The sequence below is a fragment of the Rhinichthys klamathensis genome, unplaced genomic scaffold (assembly GCF_029890125.1).
Source record: "Rhinichthys klamathensis goyatoka isolate OS25496 unplaced genomic scaffold, OSU_Roscu_1.1 h1tg000090l_1, whole genome shotgun sequence".
Taxonomy (NCBI): Eukaryota; Metazoa; Chordata; class Actinopteri; order Cypriniformes; family Leuciscidae; genus Rhinichthys; species Rhinichthys klamathensis.
In genome coordinates, this window is record NW_026606629.1 from 1361970 (window position 1) to 1387506 (window position 25537).

Consider the following 25537-nt stretch of genomic DNA (forward strand, 5'->3'; position numbering starts at 1 on the left):
CAAGAGGGTATGTCAGGCTTCCAAAGTCCACCTTTTGGGATTCGGCGGATTCTTTTCGAGGTGGGTGTTTTAAGAGATTGTATAGTAGCACAGTTGAGCTCTAGATGTCTTCAGTTATGTCTAGCGTTATTTATGGTTATTAGTTATGAAGAGATGGGACGGTTGTAAGAGAGTAAGAAGTGGAACCAGCCAATGCAAGAGAAAAAGTTCCCAAGACACCGGGATTTTGGTGGTTTCAATACATAAGATACTTTTGTATTTCAGTTTATTGACCTTTTGATTTTAAAATTAATATTTACAATGGTCATTATTGATCGTATAGGCCTAATTCATAAGAACTGCCTCTAAAACTTATGAGGAAATATTTTCAAATTCATGTATCATTTGCAATGTGTCATTTAGTTGAACTCACAGTGATGTGCCATGATACCTTATTGAATGTCTGTGTGGTTGAGTGTAAACCTTGGAACAAAGATGCTGACAAATGATAAAATAATAAAAATACTACTTTAGAGTTTACTAGATTTGACTAATATTCCTTTGGCATGTTCTGGCCATTCTTTTGGGCTAGTTTGTGTGTTGAAATCTCATTTCATCTTGTTCATAAACTGAATATATGAAATAATATAAAGCGCTGCTCATGTTTTGTATTTGCTTTTTACAGTAAATAGCAGAGTGGAAAGATTCAGTTCTGAATGTGCAAGGAGGGTTTTCTTATTCTTTCAACATTTGTGTTTTGAGCTATGGATTTTCTATTCGAATCATGTGTTCATGTACATACAATTGAATCACACTTTCTATTTTCTGTCTGGTGACATGCAATAAACAAATCAAACCCTTCTGATAACTTGGCTGCAAAAAGTTTGTTCGTACTTTAAAGCCGCTGGTTCCTGTTTCTAGTTTTCACTTTAAAAGAACAAAGCTGGGTTTTTTTTTTTTTTTTTTTTTTTTTTTTTTTTTTATACCAAGAATAACTTCCGTTTTGCTCTGTCACTGTCATTTATATACTTTCTTATGTGCTATTAATTTCTGGTTGGGAAAAGTAAGCCTGACATTTTCTTTTATCCGTTATTTATCTTCACACTCTTGACGCAGTTTGTCGGAACAAAGTAAGTGATGACAAAGCAACTTTCGGGTTGCAGTGTTAAATACTGTGGGTGTGGACAGCTTGGCAGGAAAGGGATACAAAAACTAGACTGTTAGCTGGGTGTTTGTTGCAGACAGGACATTTTTTTTTGGGTGAGTACAGTTGCCTTTTATACTAAGTTGGATATCAACTGTAGATCTCAGGGGTCTTCCTCTCTTCCATATCAACAAATATCAGCTTGAAGAGGAAGGGTAGTTATGTATAAAAGGTCTGATCCGGGACTGTTCTGAAAGTAACGTGTGCTAAGAGCTTCAAAAGGAATATAAAGATGATTGGTTCATGCCATATGAAGGTGAATTGGATTCAGCAAGCATAACCAAGACCTCCAGACGACCTTCTTTCCAAGTACAAACCTCTCACTGCACTGTGAGGATCATTATTGATTGTAGTCATGTTTTGAGGTGGGTTGAGATCTTTAAAGAAATAAAGCTTATTCAGAATCCGTCTATATGCCATTCAGGCAACATTTAGTCACTAATATCCCATTTCCCTAAAAGTTAGTTTCCACCATGCCTGCTGAGGATGTTGGTCCAGGTCGGGGTGAAAGGAGAAGGCTGCCCTGGCTGTTTCTGGTGCTGGTTGTTGCTGCCATCACCACCTCCTCCCTGTCTGTGATCTCCTTGTACCATGTGCTGGCCTTGAAGGCCGAGGTGGAGGGTTTGAGGACCGAGGTGTTCCGCAAGAGAGAGGAGCAAAGCGGGACGCTAGAAGAATCCATGAAGGGGGCAGAGAAACAAACCCATCAGCAGGAACAAGAAGACATCAAAGGCAGAATTGAGGTTTGGACCACAATGCATTTACATCAAATGTCCTTCTAAAGAGTGTTGTAATTGATGATTTGATGGAACTTGAAGGCATTTCATAAATGGCAGTTAGTTTTCACTTGGGGAAGTTATCTCAAGGGTTATATCGAAGTAACTATAAGGTTCGGAGTTAAGAGTCTATGGTTGTTTTCTCTAACCATGTTTTGTATGTTTGTTTAAAACTCCTAATTCAAAACCGTCAAAATTAGATTGTTTTTGGAGAGCAAATGTCCTGTAAACTTGTAAATGGCTTTTGTGCAAGAAAGTAAAACAATAAAACCTTATTTGGTTACACTTTATTTTAAGGTGTCTTTGTTACAGTGTAATAATACAGTTGGTACTGACTAATATTAATTAACAACATTACTACTTACTATAGGGTTTGGCTTAGTTATTTTATGCACAATTTACTGTTAGTACATTGTAACATATGTAACAAGGACACTAAAATAAATTGTTACCTCTTTTTTGACATTTTTGCAGGTTACAAATTATTTTTTTGCTTTCTTAATGAATGATTTGATGCTCCACAACTATTTTGCTGTTTCAGTTGTGCTTAAAATTGTTCCCTTTATGAAAAATTACCCCATGTACAGTACGTAACTGTGTGTTAAATTAAGTTTTTTTTTGTTTTGTTTTCTGGGCAAGTGGAAAAAAAAATTAGTCCATATATTTGTAGTCAAGACATGGGCCCAAGTCCTCCCTACATGCCTCATCCTAATTGGGGAAAAAGCTAGTTTAACTGGTAATAAGCCTAAATGAAGATATATTTTATATATATTGGGCACTTTTATCCTTTTCAAGGTGGCCATCATCATCTACCTTACACAGTGACTACTGTATGAGTTATGTGCTAATAACAGACTTAAGCTTGTAAAAACTGGCTTAGCTGTTTTTATTCAGCGGGATTTTTTGGTTGTCTGTTTACAGTATCTGCAGCAGACTGAGATGGATGATACCACAACAGACCATACTGGCATGTCAAAAAGGACAATGGGGCATGTCTCAAACAAAGCAGGCAAGCACGCACCTCTGCTTATTCTGTGATGCACTTGTCTTGTCTTGGGTTTTTTTTTTGTTTTTTGTTTTTACTGAGAATAGCTGTGGGATGTTTGTGTTTACTGACAGGAGTGATGCAGAGCACAGATGGTGTAAGATTAAAACCACTGTCTATATATGTATATATAAAAAAAAACATGCACATTCTGCAAAAGTGCACCATCATACATTTGCATATCCAGTTACTTTATGAGTCACTGAATGCAAAAATTACCACCATAATCATTCTCGTCTCTTACTGACAGCTACAGAAAATACTTGCAATTAAGAAATGTGTAATAAGAATACATGTAAATTCACGGTACATGGACACAATTCATTTCTGTTTTTCTTGTGTGTTTTAAACTCCTCTGCCCTTCCACAGAATCCCAAGCCTTCTTACAGATGATGGCAGACAACAGGAAGAAAACCTTCCAGAAAGGTACTGAAGGAGTTAGTAAAATCGTAGTATTATAAATGTGTTTCAGAACTCAAAACTTCAATCCCAGTCCCAGTCCAATAAGAGCATTGGTAGTTGCTTTTACTTGACCAAAAAAGTGACCATTCTCGAAAGGGAACGTACTCGGTTACTAACGTAACCTCGGTTCCCTGAGAGTAGGGAACGAGTATTGCATAGCTATACACAGTGGGGAAACTCCTTTCCTCAGATTTATTGAAGCTTATATGTAAAACGCATTGCAACTGCACAGCGAGCACAGTGAGTGACTGACTCACTGATTGGCTGTGCTGCAGCAACTGCACATCCAATGGCGAAGGCGCCTCTGACGTGTGCGCCAATCAGCTATCAGCACGTAGACGGAGACATAGCGCCTATAAAGGGAAACCAAATTCGCCATTATAGCAGGTTTAAATCAACTGAAGCAACAACTTGCCATGTTACTACAGTGCGGCAGGCTACGCAATACTCGTTCCCTACTCTCAGGGAACCGAGGTTACGTTAGTAACCGAGTACGTTCCCTTTCGAGAATGGTCACTTCGTATTGCGTAGCTATACGCAGTGGGGACGCAATGTAAAACGTAAGTAACTGGCTGCAACTGAAGCTAACTGGCTGCAACTGAAGCCCAGGACCCCTGGGCTCACAGAAACAAGCCAGAATTCATATATATATATATATATATATATATATATATATATATATATATATATATATATATATATATATATATATATATATATATATATACTGATAAGACTGGACACCTTCGGGTCTAAATCATATATATAGTGATGTCACTAAGCTCGTACCCCAAAATAATATACTAATATATTATCAGACACCCTCGACTCTGATTATATATATGGACAAAAAACAGCCAAAGCTGGTTTATAGCAAGGGACAGTGTGCTTATGAACAGTGACCTGACACATAGATGAGACCGGACCTCGTCGAGTCTAATCATACAGAAAGGACCTTCGCCTGCAGGGAAGGGACCTCCATATTATAGAATCTCACAAATGTGGAGGGCGAGGACCAACCGGCCGCCGCACAAATGTCCTGAATAGGAAACCCAGAGGACCACGCCCATGACGAGGCCATACCTCTAGTCGAATGGGCTCTAGTGCCTATAGGGCAAACCTGACCCACCGAGGCGTATGCCAAAGAGATGGCATCCACTATCCATCTGGACAGCCTCTGCTTCGTGACTGGAGATCCTTTGGATCGGCCACCGAAGCAGACTGTCTATAGGACGCAGAGCGCTCCAAATAGACCTTCAAAGCTCTAACAGGGTAAAGTAGATTAGCCTCCCCATCCTCATCGGAAGGGGGAAGAGCTAATAGTGTAATAACCTGTGCTCTAAACGGGTGTTGAGAGCACCTTAGGGACATAGCCATATCTGGGTTTGAGAGTAACTTTCGAGTCACCTATTCCAAACTCCAAACATGAGGGGCTCACAGAGAGCACCTGCAGATCTCCCACTCGCTTGATAGACGCCAGTGCCAGCAGGAGAGCAGTCTTTAGCGAAAGTGGTTTAAGATCAACCGACTGAAGTGGCTCAAATGGAGGACCCTTCAGGGCACCAAGGACCGTGGAGAGGTCCCAAGACGGCACAGAAGGAGACCTAGAAGGGTTCATCCTCCTGGCCCCCTTAAGGAACCGTACGACCAAGTCATTCCTTCCTAGCGATTGGCCAGCCACCGGAGCATGATAAGCTGCTATGGCTGCCACATATACTTTGAGCGTGGACGGGGAACGGCCCGTGTCTAACGGCCCGTGTCTTGTAGGAAGGAGAGAATCACTGATACCTCGCATTACTGAGATTCAAAGTGTCATACAAGGGACGACTGGGCCAGGAATGGGCCAGCGCTTCCCTGTTCTTCGAAAAGAACTCTGCGCAGTGAGTGTTGTCTCTCGAGGCAAAAAGGTCGACCTCGGCCTCGCCGAAAACACTCCATATCAGACGAACCGTCTGAGGCCCACTCGCCTAGGGGAGTCTCGATAAAGCATATCCGCACCCAGATTCTGAATGCCCGGGATATGCGCTGCTCTCAGAGAGCTCAAGTTGGCAAACAAACTGCTTTCATTTCCAGACAGTTGATATGTAAGCTCTGCTCCGTGCTCGACCAGAGGCCGGAGACAGGCTTGCCCTCGTGCAGCGCTCCCCTACCTAGGTTGGAAGCGTCTGTGAAAACCACTTTCCTCCTGGAGGCCACCCCCATGGCCAGGCCTTCGTGGTACCAGTCCTGAGCCCGCCAGGGAATCAGGGTCTGTAAACAACCGCGATTCACCATAATGCGAATCCTCCCCGACCGCCATGCAAGGGCTGGCATTTGGCGTTTGAGCCAGTGCTGAAGCGTGTGCATATGCAGTAATCCCATACTGAGTACTGGCGATGCGGCTGCCATGAGACCGAGAAGTTTCTGAAACTCTCTGAGGGCGTGCCTGCTTTGAAGGAGACTGTCAGCTGTTGTATAGAGAGTGCGTGCTCTGGTGTGAGCCAGAAAGATTACATTCTGGCTGGGGGTTAGTTTGCTCTTGGATAAATTGATTTTGAGGCCCCAGGCATTCCAAATGGCCGAGGATCAAATCTCTGTGCATCAATAGTTCGGCTTGCGACTGCGCCAGAACCAGCCAGTCGTCGAGATAATTCAGCAAACGCACTCCCCGGTATCTCAGGGGAGAAAGCGTCACGTCCATGCACTTCGTAAATGTACGGGGTGCTAGGGACAGACCGAACGGCAGAACTGTGTATTGATAAGCCTGCCCCTCGAAGGCGAATCTCAAGAATGGCCTGTGATGGGGGGCTATCTGGATGTGAAAGTACGGGTCTTTCAGATCCACAGTGAAAAAAACAATCCTCTGGGTGAACTTGCACAAGGATTTGTCTGATAGTTAACATTCTGAACACTGAAGCACTTCGTAAATGTACGGGGTGCTAGGGACAGACCGAACGGCAGAACTGTGTATTGATAAGCCTACCCCTCGAAGGCGAATCTCAAGAATGGCCTGTGATGGGGGGCTATCTGGATGTGAAAGTACGGGTCTTTCAGATCCACAGTGAAAAAAACAATCCTCTGGGTGAACTTGCGCGAGGATTGGTCTGATAGTTAACATGCTTTATCGGCCATCTCATGAGAGCTTTGTTCAGATGCCTTAAGTCTAATATGGGTCTGATGCCGCCGTCTTTCTTCGGTACTAGAAAATAACGGCTGTAAAACCCTGAGTGTTTTAGCGCGGGGGGAACCAATTCTATCGCCCCCTTTTGCTAACAGATTTTGTCATTCGGAGCGAAGCACGTGACACACGCTGCTTCTCACCGAAGTCTCGAGAACCGCCTGAAACTTTGGGGGTCTGCAAGCGAACTGGAGCGAGTAGCTTCGCTTTATCATGTTTATAACCCAACTCGACACACCGGGAATGGCTTGCCAGGCCAAAGCCTTTGTAGCTAGGGTTTTGACTCATATTGAGGAATGGGTCCCCATTCCTCAATGTGCACATACTGAGTGTTGGACTGACTAGAGGGGCTTTCACCCCAGGTGAAGTCAGAGTGACAACTGGTAGGAGGCCACCTAGTGGAAGGGGGCCGGGAACCTGTGTGTTGTGTGCTTGAAACATGCTCTTTATGTGCTATATTGCTATAGCTGCGGGCCCATTTGCTACAATATAAAATTCTCCAGCCGCCTGAGCTGAACAGGGAGCTGTGAGATTTGCGGGTTTCTTCGAGGGTGGTCCGGCTAGCTCGAGACTCAAGCCCTCTCTTTTCACTCCTGTTGCTAGGAGGTCTTCGGGGGCCTAGGGTCCAACGCAATGCTAAACTTAAATTTCAATAATTTAAGTTTAAGCACGTCACAGGTAAAAGGCTAGTATTTTTTATTTTTTCAAATTTGTTAGTTAAAGGTGGGGTATGTGATTTTCTTTTTTGACCATTTTTTCAAAATCACTTAAAATCCTATTCCTAACCCACTTACAGCCACTGAGATAGAAGCACTGAAATGAAAATTAAGCAATTTAATCATCTGTGGAACGGGCAGGGCTCGAAAAACTCCAGCATTCATTGGACAGTAAGTGCGTCAATCAAATGGTCGTACCATACTAGGGCTGAAACGATTCATCGAGTTACTCGATTAACTCGATTACAAAAATTCCTCGAGGCAAAAACTCTGCCTCGAAGCCTCGTTAAATTCCTATGACGCGCACTATACGCGCAGGGATCTATACTATTGCGCGTGATACATTTTGAATTTAGTTGGCGCGATGGCGGAGAGTAAAGATGTCCATAAACGGCAGAGAATGTCTAAAGTTTGGGATCATTACATACTTAAAAAGGAAGAGAACAAGGTGCAATGTGTCTACTGCAAAGTAGACCTGGCATACCACAACAGTACGACTTCAATGATTCAGCATCTGAACCGAAAACATCCACTCCGTGCTGTTTCACCAAGCGTCGCTGTAACAAGGTAAACTAATGGTGTTCACACCGAACGCGGATAGAGCGTGAAATACGCGTTTATCGCGTCTAGTTAGACGCTTGAACATTCGCTCGAGTTCAAATTTTTCAACTTGCGCGGAAGACGTTCGCGGCAAACGCGTAGTCCAATTCGCGTCAGTCGCGACGCCCGGCGCGAATGATGCGTCTATTCGTGTCTTTGCATTGACTTTGTGTAATCTACTCGCGCAAATAATTAAATTTGCGTTCGGTGTGAACACACCATAAGCCTATGATACATTGATGTTCGCTGATTTTAATCCCGTACTGTATTTGTAGCGATGTCGTGATGTGGTTTGACTAGATATGATGTTTAGCTTTGATGTTTTTAAGTAGTAAACGTATTCACGTTCAATTGCAAGAGAGTATAGCCTAAAAAAAGAACCCCTTCACACACACGCACGCATGCACCCTCGTCTCTCTCACGCGCCAGTCAGATGAATTGCGGCAATGCATCACATATACTTAAACTTTTATGTAGCCACGCAACAATAATTTCAGCATGCATTCACTGTATACACCGCGACGTGATGGAGGAACAAATATTGTATTGCAGTCTTTGCGAGACCTTGTTTGTATGTCACGTCTTCCAAATAGTTACAGACAACAACAAAAAATGAAATTCCCCAGCCTGCTTCTCCAAATCCACTCTACTTTTGGGGAAGACATTTTAATCGGCTACCAAAGTAATTGAGCATAGAACATTGTTGGCACTTATACTAAATGGGTAAAAAATGCAATAAATAGGCTTAGTTTTGGAGCCAAATGTTGGAGTTGGAATAAATACCAGTTTTTTTTGTTTTTTTTTTATAAATAAAAGCCAAATGCTTGATCCTTTTACAGCCACATCATTTTCGTTATGCATTATTTGTTTTGGTTATTTAAAAACACACAAAAAAAAATGTATCCGATTAATCGATCGATTAAGTGCTAGATTAATCGATTACAAAAAGAATCGATAGCTGCAGCCCTATACCATACCCCCCCGTGTCCCCTTCGTGCGCATACTCAAAGCTCGTGACCCAGTCACAGTAAGTGCAAGTTGCCCCGGTACAGAGAGAGAGAGAGAGTAAGTGCAATCTCGCGCATCTGAGTTTTGCAGATGCATGATTGCGCGTCCATGTTCTTTGAATGGGTGGAGTCAGGGCCAGCGTTGGAGGAAAGAAGGTAGGACCTTTTGAGTTGTGTATTTTCAAAATCTGCCAGGCATTTTGCAAATCCCACACCCTACCTTTAATTATCACCATTTATTTACTTCAGATTTATGTTAATGTGTATCACTATTCATGTTATATTATATTATATTGCAGTTCATATGAAAGATAAGCATTAGTGGTATTTTTTTGCTACATGTTAATTATTTTTAATAAAAAAAATTTGTTGTCAGAGTTTGCTTTGGAATTAAGCACAGCCATCCCATGGCACGTTGGTCTAAAGCGCGGCTCTGCTCTGGAGGAAGATCAGGACACCATTTTAGTCAAAGAGGAGGGATTCTTCTTTATCTATAGCCAGGTATATAAATTCTCAACTTATGACACATTCTTGAGTTTTTTTTTTTTTTTTTTTGCCTCATAACTGAACTTTGAGGCATCCCAACACCATGCTCAGTGTTTTCTCCTCATTATTTCAAGCTTTCCTTTTCCCAGGTCTACTATACAGACTCGACGTTCGCTATGGGCCACATTGTGATTCGTATAAAGAAAAATGTTGTAGGAGACGAGAGTCAGCACGTCGTTTTGTTCCGCTGTATTCAGAGCATGAACCCAGTCAATCACTTCAACACCTGCTACACTGGAGGTGAGTGTGGAAAGTCCTGCTACTTTATCAGTGTTACAAAAGAGTTACAAAGTGCAAAGTTGGGTGAATCTCACAAAAACATATCCAGGTCTTTTTTTGTTTTGTTTGGGGCAATCGATTTGTTTTGCATTGTGGTATTATTAACCTTTATCCATTATTATACAATTAAGCACATTTAGTCAAAATTACTATAATGTATCTGGACATTTTACTTCCCAGGTTTTCTAAATATATATATATATATATATATATATATATATATATATACAGTATATATTACAGTATATAGATATATATATATATATACTGTAAAAAAATTATACACATTATATATACATATAAAGTATACACAGTATATGTATCTGTAATGATAACAACAAATGTATTGACAAGTAAATGCTACTGTATAAATACTCTGAAATTTAAGTAATCTAAATATAGTTATTTTTATTATAGTCATTACAGTAATGATAATTTGTTTGGTGTGGGTTTTTTCTTTTGTGCGTTACAGTAACAAGAATTTAGTTATCTTAATGGTCCAAAAATAAGCTTAACTTTCTTTATGCAAAATAAAAATGTTGTTCACTTGTGGTCTTCGGTTCCAATATAGCCCAGACATGTTCTTGACAGAGTTTTTGAGAATCACCCAGAAACTAGACCACATTTATTTTCAAACAGTAAGGGAGGCCAGAAATAGCCTACGGGCCTATAAATGGCTGTGATGAATATGTTCCTGTGTACAATATGTCATATCATATTTATTTGAGAGAATAATTATTTTCTCCTAATTGTGTATTTTGAACATTGTGAACTACTGAGAATAATAGTATTGGGGTGATAAAAATATCTCATAGAAATGTAATGCATATATAGATAAATATGTAATGTATCTACAATTACAAATGAATGTAACTGAGCATGTAATGTACAGGTGTAGTGAAACTGGACTCTGGGGACAGACTGGAACTTCTGATTCCTCGTACCCATGCAAATATCTCTCTGGATGGGGATTCCACCTTCTTCGGAGCAATAAAACTGGCCTGACTATGGGACAGGACTTTGGATCAGACACTGAACGAGACTGGATATTATCCATTGGTGGAATTGCTATTGACATTCACAGGACTTCACGAATACAAAAGCTGCTCTATGCTGTGGAGTATTCTTGAAACTTTCTTCATAAAGCTATTTTGTATCTAGGATAAACGTTCTTTGCGCTTGTTTTTTATGTCTCACCTGACCTCCTTCATCAGACGTGCGCAAAATTGGCCGTATTGAATTTTTTTTTGTGTGTCAAAATTCATGATTCACCAGTCTTCATAATCTTCTATGAAAATGCAATAACCTATGAAATGGCTTTTATGTTGTGTCTTTTCAAGTGTCAAACCTTCTTTTTTTCCAACTACTCTCCTCCAACCACCTGACTCATTCTGGTACGTAACAACCATTTTTCACAATCCAATCGGTTCCAGATGGATAAAATCAAGTCCAGCTCAGACCTTTTTACTCAGTAAATATACTATTTGACTCTACAAAGTGTTGTGAACACCATTTCATGTCGATTTTAATGTCCTTCTTGTCTTTGTGAATGGACTCATACACACACCTGTAATATTATTTTTTTGATTCAGAACATCTGTAGAATAAAACCTCAGTATTGCTTTGGTTATTTAAAACATTATTTTAACAAAGCACTTTTCCTGTTATAACATAATAGTATGCTTTCATACATTACAGTTGTAACTGCACATGTAGCCTCCAAGATTGTACCAGCAGATGGAGACATTATCTCACTGTGGAAGATAAGAGCTTTGGAAAGTACTTGCTTTGTATTGTGTGCTTCACACAACTTCTACACAGGCAGCTTTTTCTGTTCGTTGATAGAGGTTATATATGCTTTCAGTGTATGAATTTGTCAGCCACATCTGATAAGGAAACAATCATCATAGTGTCACATGCCTTGTGATGCTGGAATGCTGCATCTAAATACAATGTCTCTTAATAACTCGCCAGATCCGCTGTCAGACATGGAGTTGATTGCTTTGCTTAGCTTCATACATGACACACATTCATGTTTTCGAGCTTCATTGAGAATGGTCTTGGATCTTGCCAATATTATGTCCTGCCGTTAGAGGGCACTTGTTTCCAAGACATTTATTTTTTATTTCTCTTTATGGGACACTGCCGAGATGAAGATGACCACTTTTTCATAAATCAAGGTTCAATAATGGAAGCATCATGTGTATATTATGCAGTGTTTTGTTTTAGATTGTCATGTGCCCATTTACCAGAGAACAACTAAAAATGGAACTTAAAGCATCATGTATTTGATAAGAAACCACAAAAACGTATTTAAAATGTTTTATTTATTCTTTTTTACGTTTATGTTATTCTTAAAATGTTTTACTTATTGTGCAAATACATTTATATTGTATCTAAATATAACATTTTAGAACGTGTTTTGTATAGAAAATGAAGATGATATTCCCTTGTTCCCATATTTTTTTATATTTGTGGATGGTTATGAGCAGTTTTAGTTTTAGCTTTCTGTCTTTATATCTATCTGTCTGTCTATTGTCTGTCTGTCTGTCTGTCTATCATCTGTCTGTCTATATATTTATCATTTATCTGTCTGTCTGTCTGTCTGTCTGTAGAATGATGGTATTAATAAGATTAATAGTATTCAAGTGATGAAAATGTCTCAGAGAAATAGACGGATGGATGGATGGATGGATGGATGGATGGATGGATGGATGGATGGATGGATAGATAGATAGATTGATTCATTGATTCATTGATTCATTGATTGATTCAGTCACTGGTACCACTACTACTGGCTTAGCTTTTATTTTCAGTTGAATTGATTTAATTTCAAAAACTGATGAATAAAGATTCATCTGCCAAATCTCTGAGGAGATTTTCTCACACTTACCTTTATAAGGCCTCCACACAATTGTGTTTGTTTCGCAATTTCTAGGCCAGAACCTTTTCTTTGATTTAGATCATTCAAATGTAAGCTGGTCCGTTGAGAATTCTTGGTGTAATATGACCAAATCCTTGATCAGCTCACCCTGTGTTTGAGAGACTGCAGCAGAGAGACTACAGCAGAGAGACTACACCTCCAAAGCCTGTCGCTTGGGGAGCCTGGGGAAGTGATGGGTACTTTAAGATTGTCTCTCAAGCTGAAGTATTAACTCCTCAGCAGGGAAGGAGCGGCCCGATTCAGAGATCAGATCAGTCAAACACACTTGGACTCTATTGGGAGGCTGAATGAAGATCAATGAACACTTTTCAGTAATGCCTCTTGCTCCACTTCTCTTGATTATTTTTCACACACAAAAAGAAATTTGCTCAGCTCATACTCTAAGTTTTTAAAAGGTTGCTCTATTGATTTTGCTCTCAAAATGATGACTTTTCTTTTCAAAACAGACTGTCATTGTGGTATAACTCACAGGCTTCGTGCTGATCATTTAGATGTCCACATCTCCTGCTATTCAGCTGATCCCATGTGCATTAACTTAAGACTCCAAACCATGTCCTTTTTCTCCATCTATTTCTCTCTCTCTCTCTCTCTCTCTGCAAAATTAGCAGTTTCTCTGGAGTAAAATTTTAATTCATTCTAAATTACTGATAACATTTCTCCCAAATTTCAAATAAAAAATATTGCCATTTAGAGCATTTATTTGCAGAAAATGACAACTGGTCAAAATAACGAAAAAAGATGCCATGATTTCAGACCTCGAATAATGCAAAGAAAACAAGTTTATATTCATTTTTAAATAAAAACAACTATTTATTTATTTATTTTTTACTTAGGAAGAATTCAGAAATCAATATTTGGTGGAATAACCCTGATTTCCAATCGCAGCTTCTATGCGTCTTGGAATGCTCCCTATCAGTCCACATTGCTGTTGGGCAACTTTATGCCACTCCTAGTGAAAAAAATTCAAGCAGCTTGGCTTTTTTTAAATGGCTGGTGACCCTCCTGTTACATTCCAGAGGTTTTCAGTGGAGTTCAGGTCTGGAGATTGATGGCAATGACAGGGTCTTGATCTGGTGGTCCTTCATCCACACCTTAGCCTGGCTGTGTGGATTGGAACGTTGTCCTGCACAAAAAAAAAATAAAAAATAAAATAAAAATCATTCGAGTTGGGGAACATTGTCAGAGCAAAATGAAGCAATTTTTCTTTCTGGATAATCTTGTTCGTGGCTTGAGTTATGCATCCTTTACAAAGACATATCTACCAGATTCTAGCCTCATGAAAAAACACCAGATCACCACTAATCCTCCAACAAATTAATTATACAGTGGGTACAAGAGACTGTGGGTTGTATGCCTCTCCAAGTCTCTGTCTAAGCATTAGTTGACCAGGTGTTGGGCAAAGCTGAAGCTGGATTTATAAGAGAAAATCATGAATCAGGCAGATCTGTCTTTGTGAAGGACACGTGACTCAAGCCACATACAAGGTTATCCTGGAAGAAAGCATGCTTTCTTCTGCTCTGACAATGTTCCCCAACTCGAAGGATAGTTTTTTCCCCACAGGAAACTTCGGTAACGCTTTAGATTACAGCCCGGAAAGTACTGTGTAATTAAGAGGAATTTACAGTGTAACTTTCTGTAATTATAGTGTACCTATAAAGTACTTACATGTAAGTATAAGGGAACAATATGTAAAGTTTGGGGAATAAAGGGGTAACAACCAGGAGAAATAAACAAATATTTATACTGTAAGTATTATAGAACTAAGGGGTACTTATTCTACTATTATGATACAACAATCTTACATTTGGGAGCAATTTAGCGAGAACATACACTGCGTACCTTTTTGTAATAATTGTGTACCAAGGCAATACATACTGTATAGGCTTTTTAAATATGACAGGGTACATATCTATTTTTTTTTATAGCAAAAGTGCATATGTTTAAGTTTGGGCTTACATGTTTCAATGCAAGAAAAGCTAAGACTATTGCAATTTTTTTTAATATACTGGGAAATATATCTGGTTTCATGTGGTTACAGGGTAAGTGGTGCTTGTATAATAAATAAAGGTTTCCGAGTCAGTGATATAAGATTGTGTATGCATTTTTATTGTACTTACCCTGTAACTACATGGAACAAGAGGGTAACGAGAACCACTTTAATTTACGGCCCGCAATGTCACACTTACCCTGTAACTACATGGAACAAGAGGGTAACAAAGCATCACTTTAATTTACAGCCCGCAATGTCACACTTACCCTGTAACTACATGGAACAAGAGGGTAACAAGTACCACTACATGAAACAAGAGTATCTTTCCCCAATATTTAAGCAAAAGTTGCAATAGTTTTCGTTTTCAGTGCACTTTTGTTAAAAAAGATTACTTTATAAATGCATAGATATGTACCCTGTAATTTTTAAAAAGCCTATACAGTATGCTGGTTCACCATTATTTCAAAAAGGTATGTTCTTGCTAAATTGCTCCCAAATGTAAGATTGTTATATCATAAAAGTAGAATAAGAACCCCTTACTTACAGTATACATATTTTTATATGTTACCCCTTTATTCCCCAAACTTAAAATATTGTTCCCTTATACTTATATTGTAAGTACGTTATAGGTACAATATAATTACCGAAGGTTACGCAGTAAAATCGCTTTAATTACGCAGTACTTTCCGGGCTGTAATCTAAAGCGTTATCGAAACTTCAAATAATAATGATACCAAATACCTGTAGCTGCCACATGCACACTCTGAACTCTGCCCTGTTCTCACTCACCACTAGGGGTGGGACAAAATATCGATAGGGCGATATACCTTTGTCCTTCTCCATGCGATACGAGAATCGATACGCTGGCGTCAAATATTGATATTTTAATTAATAAAATAAGTCGCTCTAAATAGATTTCCCTGCTCCCAGCTCCCTGCTACTTCATGGCTCCTCGAGGTAGCGCTCTATAGTAAAATAATAGATGCCCCAGCAACATTTAAGTTCAAAGTCTGGACGCACTTCGCCTTTTATAACATTGATGGGACAAACATGTTGTAAATAGACATCTTTGCCGCTGTTCACCGAGCACCTACACAGATACAGACGGGAGCATTTGAAAGCGTCTATCAGCGAATCAGTCTATCAGTGGATATATTAGGGATCCGCTGATAGATGCCTGCTTTCAAACGCTCCCGTGTGTATCTGTGTAAGCGCTCGGTTAAGAGCGTAAAAGAAAGACGTCTATTTATTTACAACATGTTTTTGAAGCGTGTTTTTACAGACATATATGTTGAGCGCGTGAACCCAATGGCCAATCAGAGGTGTTTAAGAATCCGCTCAACATGCTTGGGGGAAATGCTGGTTTCGTCACATACACAAGTCGGTACCTTTGACAACACTATTCCCAGATTTATTATAAGGAAGCTGGTAAACACTGAGATGTTCCCAGATTTAAATAAAAAAGGTTGGTCAATTTTGAAATGTGCAGGTTTATATAAAACAAGTCGATAAGCAGTTAAATGTGTCAGTTTACACACAATGAAAAGTTTAAGCTTTTAAAAAAAATAAGCATAATATGTAGCTATAATTTAATTAAAGCTGCAGTCCGTAGTTTTTCCTCTTTGTCGCCATCTCTGTTCGAAATCTGCAATTGCGTGGGTTGTGCCTCTGCGCGGCACAGCGGGGATGAACACAATGTTTTGAGGAGAATGTGCGGCTGTCAGTCGCCGTGCCGGTGTGGATACTGTCATTCAGAATCACAGATTCTACTTTTTGGAAGTTTGACCAACGTAAGAATTTTCACCGGAAAATGTCATCTGAACAAGTAAGTAACATCCGCTTTTGTTCTGACCAACTAAGGGAAAAAAGCATTGCAGTAAATCACGCTGATTAAATCTAACGATCGCTTATCATATCACGTCAAACCGTGCAAATTATACTTTGTTCTCAAATTGTTAATGTCATCACCATTGTTAATCAAAATTGTTAATTGTCATTACCATTGCGTGACTACATTTAATGCCCTTCAGACATTTATCCTTGTTTTCACATGGGCCCCGGTTGACGGGTGAACTACAGAACTGTGCAAGCATTAGAGGTGTTGATGGACTTGATCTACTCCTTCTATGATCATCGTTCTGAATCCGATCCAGATGTAGTCTTAGACTTAAATGTGATTTTCACAGCTTTTTTGCTTAAAATGTTGCTTTTTTTATGAAACTTACCTATATTCAAGTGTTGATAAAAAAAAGAATGCATGAGGTTGGAATAAAACAGTTTTTTTTTTTTTTTTTTTTTTTTTTTAAAGCAGAGGGTTTGTTCTTTCTTTTGATATGGCATGTTCAGATATTCATACAACTAAATATTCTGGGGGCCATGAAACTTTAATGAAAATTATCAAAAACGCTGGCGGTGGCTGGCAACTTTTTTTTTTAACGCTGGCGGGGAAAGTGTTGACACAGAGTTGAGTTGAAAGAGTTGACATTTATAATTAATATCCAGCTGAAATTTTGTAAGGATATGTAACTGAACATTGTGTTTAAATAGCATTAAAAATCATATAAAAAAGATATAGGTCCTACCTGTTGTTGATTAATACCAGCTGTGACGTTCTACAGCATTGTACGTTGACGATGTACGTCATGTCACCGGAAACTGAGTAATCACTGTCCCAATGTATAGTGAACCACTCCTTACCAGTGCCCGGATCCGTTTATGATATACTGATTCATAAGCTCGGGAGCCAGGGAGCTGATTGAGATGCACCCTATGTGATTCCTGAGTTTTCTGTTCACCGCAAGATATTTACCTCAGCCTTTGTTCAGTGTGTCAGATGCTATTCTGCCTTAAGTCATGTCTCAGCAAATGTTTATGTTACCTGTTATGCCTACCTGAGGATTCTAATTATGATCTGTTATTTTACGTCATGCCTAAGTTGTTACCAAAGACTAAAAGACTGTACAAAAGAAGGGTTTACTTACCTGTGAAACTCACCTCTTGCTACTTCTTCAGTGCCTTTTGTCTAACAAACTCCCACTCCTGGGTTCTACTACATTCCTATCTGTGAAGTATTGTTACAGTTGCAGCATAATGGGCTGTTCCCTTTCGTCCTGGGAACTCCGACGTGTCGTCGGGGGAGTTCCCTGACGAATTGGGATCACGCTAGGGAGCCTATTGCCTTCGAGAGAATTAAAAACGAGCCAATGGACATTGGCATGCAAGATTTGCATTCCACGACCCGCCTACCAGCGCGGGTATAAAAGGCGGAAGTAAACATTGCGCAACGCTACTGCTCGAGTTCTTTTTTCACAAAAAAAAAAGAGCCGTTTTCACGGCTGGTGGTAGTGAGTGCAGCACACAGGCTTGCAGTTTCCCCGTGTGTCTGCCGCGGTGATCCCTCGGCGCTTCGGCGCGTGTGAGAGAGCTTTTTTCTTTCTAAAAGAGCATCACGGGTGTTTCACGTCCTTTTCAGGATGTCGTTTCACCCGTGCGTTTCTGGATGCGGTCGACTTCTCCCTCAGGCTGATGGCCACAAACACTGCCTCGCGTGTCTGGGCTTAGCGCACGCTGAGGCAGCGTCGGTGGATGAGTCATGTTCTCATTGCGGGAATATGACCCTGGCGATGCTACGTTCGAGACTGAGAACCCTGAAACACGGGGGAGTCCCTTCAGATAATCCTCGATCTAGTTCGTCTGCCAGTTCAGTTCAGCAGGCGGCTACTTCAGTGATTCCTGTTGGTGAGCGAATGAGGATCACCATGAGGAACGCTCCGACTGGTGAAAGAGACTGTCGGGCGCCTCACGCCTCTAGCTGCACGTTGCCATCGGCGCTTCCGGTGGGGCAACCGGAGCCCCCTCGGGCGGTTCCAGTTGTCTCCTTTGGGGCACCACCTGAGGATCAGATGTCGATCGCGGCATCGGAGGAAGAGCGGTCATCTTCTGGTGATGACTCGGCGGGACTGCCCCCTTCGGGTGTGGTGGTTCAGGCTGAGCCGGAAATGACCGCTATGCTCGAACGGGCGGCCGCGAATGTCAGGCTCGCGTGGAACCCTCCACCGGGTCCCGAACATTCGCAGTTGGATGATTGGTGTCTTGGAGCGGGCCATGCTGTTGCCCCACGACCCGCTCCGGTCCCTTTCTTCCCGGAAGTGCATGAGGAGTTGAGGAAGTCTTGGTCGGCGCCTCTGGCGTACAGGCGGAGACAACCTCGCTCCTCCTTCCTTACCACTCTGGACAGCGGGGTGGCGCACGGGTACGAGGGAATCCCCCCAGTGGAGCGGTCTATCGCGATGCAACTGTGTCCGAAGACCGCTTCCTCCTGGCGGGGTGCCCCTTCACTCCCCTCCCGCGCCTGTAGGTTTTCCTCTGGTCTGACCGGGGATGCCTAGATGGCATGTGGAGACGCCGCCTCCGCCTTGCATGCCATGGCGTTGCTCCAAGTCCATCAGGCTAAAGCTCTCCATGACTTGCAGCTGCGTGCGGCGACGGACTTCGCCCTCCGGGCGACGAAAGTCACCGCACGTTCGCTGGGTTGGGCGATGTCCACTTTGGTGGTCCAGGAGCGCCACCTGTGGCTGACCCTGGCAGATATGAGGGAAGCGGAGAAGAACAAACTTCTCAACTTCCCCGTATCCCAGGGCGGCCTCTTCGGCGACGCGGTGGAGAACTTGGCCCAGGAGTTCTCCCCCGCCCAGAAGCAGTCGGAGGCTATACGGCATGTCCTGCATAGGAGGCGGCCTGCTGTGGGTCCATCTCCTGTGGCTGTACAAGCTCCGGCTGCTTCCCGTCGCCGAGGTCGCCCTCATGCGCCAGCTCCTCCTCCAGCGCAGCCTACCACCCCTGGAGTGAGGAAGTCTGGTCGCAAGAGGGCGGCCCAGCCCGCTCACATGCCCCCGGCCCCTTCCCATAAAAGGAGGGAAGGAAGCGTTCCTGAGACGGGCGACCTGGTAGAGGATTCCGGAGCTGCTCAGGAGGGTGCCCCTGCACACCTCCTTCCCCCGGGGGAGGGCCGGCAGGAGAATATTTTGTTTCATTCTGTTTTTGTTCCTGGTACCCAAAGAGTCAATAAAAGAGCAGTTTCCTCTTCCTCCTCCAGGTCATCCTCGGTCGAGACTGACGGGCACTCAGTCTCCTCCACCCAAGAGGGTCCGAACGACGGTGGATGCTGTCTCCGAGCAGCATCGCTCTCGTTCCCCTCTTCCCAGTCTGCGGATAGCAGCGACGCTACCCCGGTTGCGTCGCTCCGGTCGGCGGCTGGGCCCAGAGGGGCAGAGACCAGCTCACGAGGAGGCAGGTCCTCGTGCCTCGTCTCTTCCCCTCCCCTCGCCACGGGGCAGCCCCCAGCAGAAAGCCTACGAGCTCTCTCTGCCGTCTGCCCCACGGTGGAAGCAGACCAGCGAACGCCCAGACTCGGCGTTCTCGCCCAGACAACGCTTCCAGTGGCTACATTGCCACTGGAGCCGGGTTCCTGCCTTCCACCTCGCTGCCCCTCCGCGGGTACGCCGGTGGTTCGGGTGGGCCTTTTGGTTCGGTGCCTGGAAGCCTGGCTAGCGCTTCCGGGTCCGTCCCGATGGCTCATCCGCACCATTCGGTTCGGCTATGCAATTCAGTTTGCACGCCGGCCTCCCAGGTTCAGGGGCGTCCACTTCACCCGTGTGCAGTCAGTGGATGCCCCTGTCCTGCGGAAAGAGATCGATGTCCTGCTGGCGAAGGACGCGATCGAGCCGGTCCCTCCTGCCGAGATGAGGTCCGGGTTTTACAGCCCCTACTTCATTGTACCCAAGAAAGGCGGTGGGTTACGGCTAATCCTGGACCTGCGAGTTTTGAATCGGGCCCTGCACAAACTCCCGTTCAAAATGCTCACGCAGAAGCGCATTTTCGAGTGCATCCGTCCCCAGGATTGGTTTGCAGCGATCGACCTGAAGGACGCGTACTTTCACGTCTCGATTCTTCCTCGTCACAGACCGTTTCTACGGTTTGCTTTCGAGGGTCAAGCGTATCAGTACAAGGTCCTACCCTTCGGGCTGGCCCTGTCGCCCCGTGTCTTCATGAAAGTCGCGGAGGCGGCCATTGTTCCCATGAGAGAACAAGGCGTTCGCATTCTCAACTATCTCGACGACTGGCTCATTCTAGCTCACTGGGAGGTGTTGTGCGATCACAGGGACATGGTGCTCCGGCACCTCAGCCGGTTGGGGCTTCAGGTCAACTGGGACAAGAGCAAACTCTGCCCCGTACAGAGGATCTCTTATCTCGGTATGGAGTTGGACTCGGTCGCCCAGACCGCGCGCCTCACGGAGAAGCGCGTCCAGTCAGTGCTCACCTGCCTCAGGTCTTTTCGAGGCAGGACAGCGGTTCCACTGAAACAATTTCAGAGGCTCCTGGGGCATATGGCAGCCGCAGCCGCAGTAACGCTGCTCGGCCTGTTACATATGAGACCGCTCCAGCACTGGCTTCACGATCGAGTCCCGAGGTGGGCGTGGCAGAGCGGCACGTTCCGGGTCAAAGTTACCCCGCACTGTCGCCAAACCTTCTCCCCGTGGTCGGATCCTGCGTTTCTACGGGGTGGAGTGCCCCTAGTCCAGGTTTCCAGGCATGCTGTGGTTTTCACAGATGCCTCTGCCATGGGGTGGGGGGCCACGTACAAAGGGCATGCAGTCTCGGGTCTGTGGATGGGGCCCCAGCTGCATTGGCATATCAACTGCCTAGAGTTGCAAGCAGTACGCTTGGCTTTGTGCCGCCTCAAGGAGCTTCTCAAAGACAAGCACGTACTGGTCCGTACGGACAGTACTGCGACCGTTGCATACATCAACCGACAAGGTGGTCTACGCTCCCGCCGCATGTCGCGACTCGCCTCCCACCTCCTCCTATGGAGTCAGAAGCATCTGAGGTCGCTTGGTGCCACTCATGTTCCAGGGGAGCTCAACCGTGTGGCAGACGAGCTTTCACGGTTGCCTCCCCTGCCAGGAGAATGGCGACTCCATCCCCAGGCGGTTCAGCTGATCTGGAGTGTTTTCGGAGTTGCACAGGTGGACCTGTTTGCCTCTCCGGACACGACCCATTGCCAGTGGTTTTACTCCCTGTCCGAGGGGACCCTCGGCACGGACGCCCTGGCCCACAGCTGGCCCCGGGGCCTGCGCAAGTATGCGTTTCCCCCAGTGAGCCTTCTTGCACAGACACTGTGCAAGGTCAGGGAGGACGAGGAGCAGGTCCTGTTAGTGGTGCCGTATTGGCCCACCAGGACTTGGTTCACGGAACTCATGCTCCTCGCGACAGTCCCTCCTTGGCCGATTCCTCTGAGGAAGGACCTCCTTTCTCATAGACGGGGCACTCTATGGCACCCGCGTCCAGACCTCTGGAAACTCCATGTCTGGTCCCTGGATGGGACGCGGAGGTTCTAGGTGATCTACCACAGGCAGTGGTAAACACCATCACTTCTGCTAGAGCCCCCTCTACGAGGCGCCTCTATGCGTTGAAGTGGAACCTATTCATCGAGTGGTGTTCCTCCCGTCAGGAGGACCCCCGAACTTGCCCGATCAGAGTCGTGCTTTCCTTCCTGCAAGATGGGTTGGAGCGAAGGCTGTCTCCCTCCACCCTCAAAGTGTATGTTGCCGCAATAGCCGCACATCACGATGTAGTAGAAGGTAAGTCCGTAGGGAAGCACGACCTGATCATCAGATTCCTTAAGGGTGCTAGGAGGTTAAATCCACCTCGAGTTTTGCACTCTGTACCCTCTTGGGACCTAGCTCTGGTACTGAGAGCTCTTCAAAGTCCTCCCTTTGAGCCTCTGCTGACAGTGGAGTTTAATATCCTGTCCATCAAGACAGCACTCCTGTTGGCATTGGCCTCTTTTAAGAGGGCCGGGGATCTGCAGGCTTTTTCAGTCGACGAATCGTGCCTAGAGTTCGGGCCGGGCCTGTCTCACGTTGTTTTGAGACCCCGGCTCGGATATGTGCCCAAGGTTCCTACTACTCCCTTCAGGGATCAGGTAGTGAACCTGCAAGTGCTGCCCCAGGAGGAGGCATACCCAGCCCTAGCTTTTCTCTGTCCAGTCCGCGCCCTGCGGGTTTACATTGACAGAACGCAAAGCTTCAGGACCTCAGATCAGCTCTTTGTCTGTTACGGAGGCCAGCAGAAGGGGAAGGCCGTCTCCAAGCAGAGGTTAGCTCACTGGTTAGTGGATGCTATCACCCAAGCGTATGAAGCTACGGGTGAGCCTTGTCCTCCCAGGTTGCGTGCTCACTCTACGAGAGGTGTTGCCGCCTCCTGGGCGTTGGCTCAAGGCGCCTCGCTGACATACATTTGTAGAGTTGCGGGCTGGGCGACACCGAACACGTTCGCTAGATTCTATAGCCTACGTGTGGAACCTGTTTCCTCCCGAGTACTCGCTACGGCCAGTGGTGCGAGGGAATAGGTTGTGTCGGCTTGCTACGCCACTCCGTGCCTCAGCGGGATACGTGCGTCATTTTGCTCCGTTTGGCGCCCTACGTTGGTTAGCCTCGTGAGTTCCTCCATCACCCCTCCGGTGCCAGGCGTGGCGGATCGCCGGCACCAGGTCTACTACCTCTAAGGGAGTTGTTATGTAGACTGGGTGTTTGTCCAGTGGTCTCTTCGGTGACCCATTATGCCACGTGCAGTACAGCCGTGTCTTCCCCTTGACAGACTCGTTCTGTTATCCCTGTTGAGTACGCTCCCCTTGGTGGGGAGTACCTCAGGGACTGCCATATGTTTCACTATCCCCCTGGGCTAGTTCATATGTGTATTCCAGGCCTTCATCAGGTACCTGGCTTCCGCAGTGTTCCCTTACCCTTTTTTACGGGTTGGGCACTAGGGCTGGGACGGTTACCGCATTACCGCAATACCGCGGTCACGTGACTCCAACCGCGGGTCTAAGCTCGTCACCGTCATCACCGCAAAAAAAAAACAAAAAAAAAACATTGGCCTGCACATGTGTGCACGTTGTGTATAATGATATGGATTCATTGATTCTAATGATATGGATTATTTCTAATGATAGTGTGTCTTACATGGATTCAAGGTCCATGCAAATCCCTTTCGCGAGTTGGGGAGCGCAATGTTCCATGACACATAGCATTACATTCGTATTAGAGATGCGCGGATGGGCTATTATTATTTCATCCGCAACGGAACCGCAGCACAAAATCGTCATCTGTCCGCCATCCATCCGCACCAACGTTTTTTGATCAATTTTCGTTTTTTGAATTTTTTGATCAGTTTTAAAGTCCATGAGCGATGCAAGGCGCTGCTGCCGCGATGCTAGAAAGCTCTTGGCTGTTCTAGAAAGGAGACTGCGCATGCAGCAAAGATATTTAAAGGCTAAAGTCCCTAGTATAGCCTATTGGCTATGTTATATCCTCAGAATATCAGCAGTGAACTCCGTCTCCGATGGGCGCACGAGTTTCGGTTCATTTATGAGACGAGCTCCAGTTCACGCGCAAGAGATCGCACCGTCGCTTCCACATCGTCCTGATTATATGTCTGCTATATTTGTATAATTCCAGGCAATTAGTTAATGAAACAGTGATTGTAATTAAGATACAATTTATTCAAAACGAAATTTAATTTAAAGAAAGGCTTTCTACAAAACAAAACTTAATAAAGTGGTCAAAATCATGTCTGACCCATCTTATGATCCTATCTAACTCATGGTGTTCACTTTTCATATTGACATAGATTAAATAAAAAAATAACATTATATTATGTTAGCATAAATATGGAATATAATTTTTGTAATTTAGACATGTTGGAAAAGGTGTTCATCTTTCATTTCGTTCAACATCATAATGTATTCTCCTGAAAATGATGAATTCAATGCGAATGTATCTGAGAATATTCTTAAATAAGGAAATCTATTCAGTGAGTGGTTCATGCCAAATTACAGCTTAATGAAAATTGGACTCTTTCAAATTGTGCTCGTTTTTTTCGGATGTAGGTGAAAATATTTAACAAAGTCTGTCTAGAAAAAACGCCTTTCTGGTGAGTGCGCGGAAGGGGGGGGGGGTTGGGTGTTTAAAGCGGTTTACCGCTATACAGCGGGAATATCTTGCTTTTCAACCGCGGTTAGAAAAAATCCATACCGCCCCAGCCCTATTGGGCACGCTTTCCCAGTGTTATTCTATCTCCACTGTGTGGGTCATGCGGAACAGCAGTGTGACTCCCTTGCTAGCTCCCGTAATTTGTGAAACTGCTTTGGGTAGCTTAGCTGGGCGCTGGAAGGGGCCAGCACCATGGCGTTTTGTTAGGGATCCCAATTCGTCAGGGAACTCCCCTGACGACACGTCGGAGTTCCCAGGACGAAAGGGAACGTCTCGGTTACGTATGTAACCCTCGTTCCCTGAGTACAGGGAACGGAGACGTGTCGTCCCCTCGCCATGTTGTTGTACCTTCGGGGAGGTCTGAACACTGTTCGGCTCCTCAGCGAAAAGCATTGCGCAATGTTTACTTCTGCCTTTTATACCCGCGCTGGTAGGCGGGTCGCAGAATGCAAATCTTGCATGCCAATGTCCATTGGCTCGTTTTTAATTCTCTCGAAGGCAATAGGCTCCCTAGCGTGATCCCAATTCGTCAGGGAACTCCCCCGACGACACGTCTCCATTCCCTGCACTCAGGGAACGAGGGTCACATACGTAACCGAGACGTTTTTGTACAGCTTAAATAACTGGAAGCGGGTGAACAGTAAGCTTTCCTATTTTAAATTAATTTATTTTTCTTTTTAATGTAATTTATTTCTGTGATGGCAAAGCTGAATATTCAGCATCATTAATCCAGTATTCAGTATTGCTGCTTATTAACCTGGGCTGTCACAAGCATTTCTT

General features: G+C 44.1%; 1 protein-coding gene and 1 long non-coding RNA gene across 3 annotated transcripts; one reads left to right on the forward strand and one right to left on the reverse strand.

Annotated features, from left to right (window-relative positions):
• Nucleotides 1–991: 991 nt before the first annotated feature.
• On the forward strand, nucleotides 992–10943 carry tnfsf13b (TNF superfamily member 13b). 2 transcript variants are annotated; one of them, XM_056251794.1, is made up of 7 exons: nucleotides 992–1548; nucleotides 1645–1926; nucleotides 2881–2968; nucleotides 3374–3430; nucleotides 9323–9447; nucleotides 9567–9732; nucleotides 10664–10943. In XM_056251794.1, exons 2-7 carry the CDS (start codon nucleotides 1657–1659, stop codon nucleotides 10774–10776), a joined length of 819 nt encoding a protein of 272 aa, XP_056107769.1. In that variant the 5' UTR covers nucleotides 992–1548; nucleotides 1645–1656; the 3' UTR covers nucleotides 10777–10943. The 2 variants fall into 2 exon arrangements, with proteins under 2 accessions (XP_056107769.1, XP_056107770.1); XM_056251795.1 differs by having other exon boundaries at nucleotides 999–1548; nucleotides 9582–9732.
• Nucleotides 10944–14800: 3857 nt separating this feature from the next.
• LOC130085783 (uncharacterized) lies at nucleotides 14801–15204 on the reverse strand. The gene is made up of 2 exons (XR_008807173.1): nucleotides 15007–15204; nucleotides 14801–14833 (listed from the first exon to the last, which is right to left on the reverse strand). It is a non-coding gene; the product is annotated as an uncharacterized LOC130085783 (long non-coding RNA).
• Nucleotides 15205–25537: the final 10333 nt, after the last annotated feature.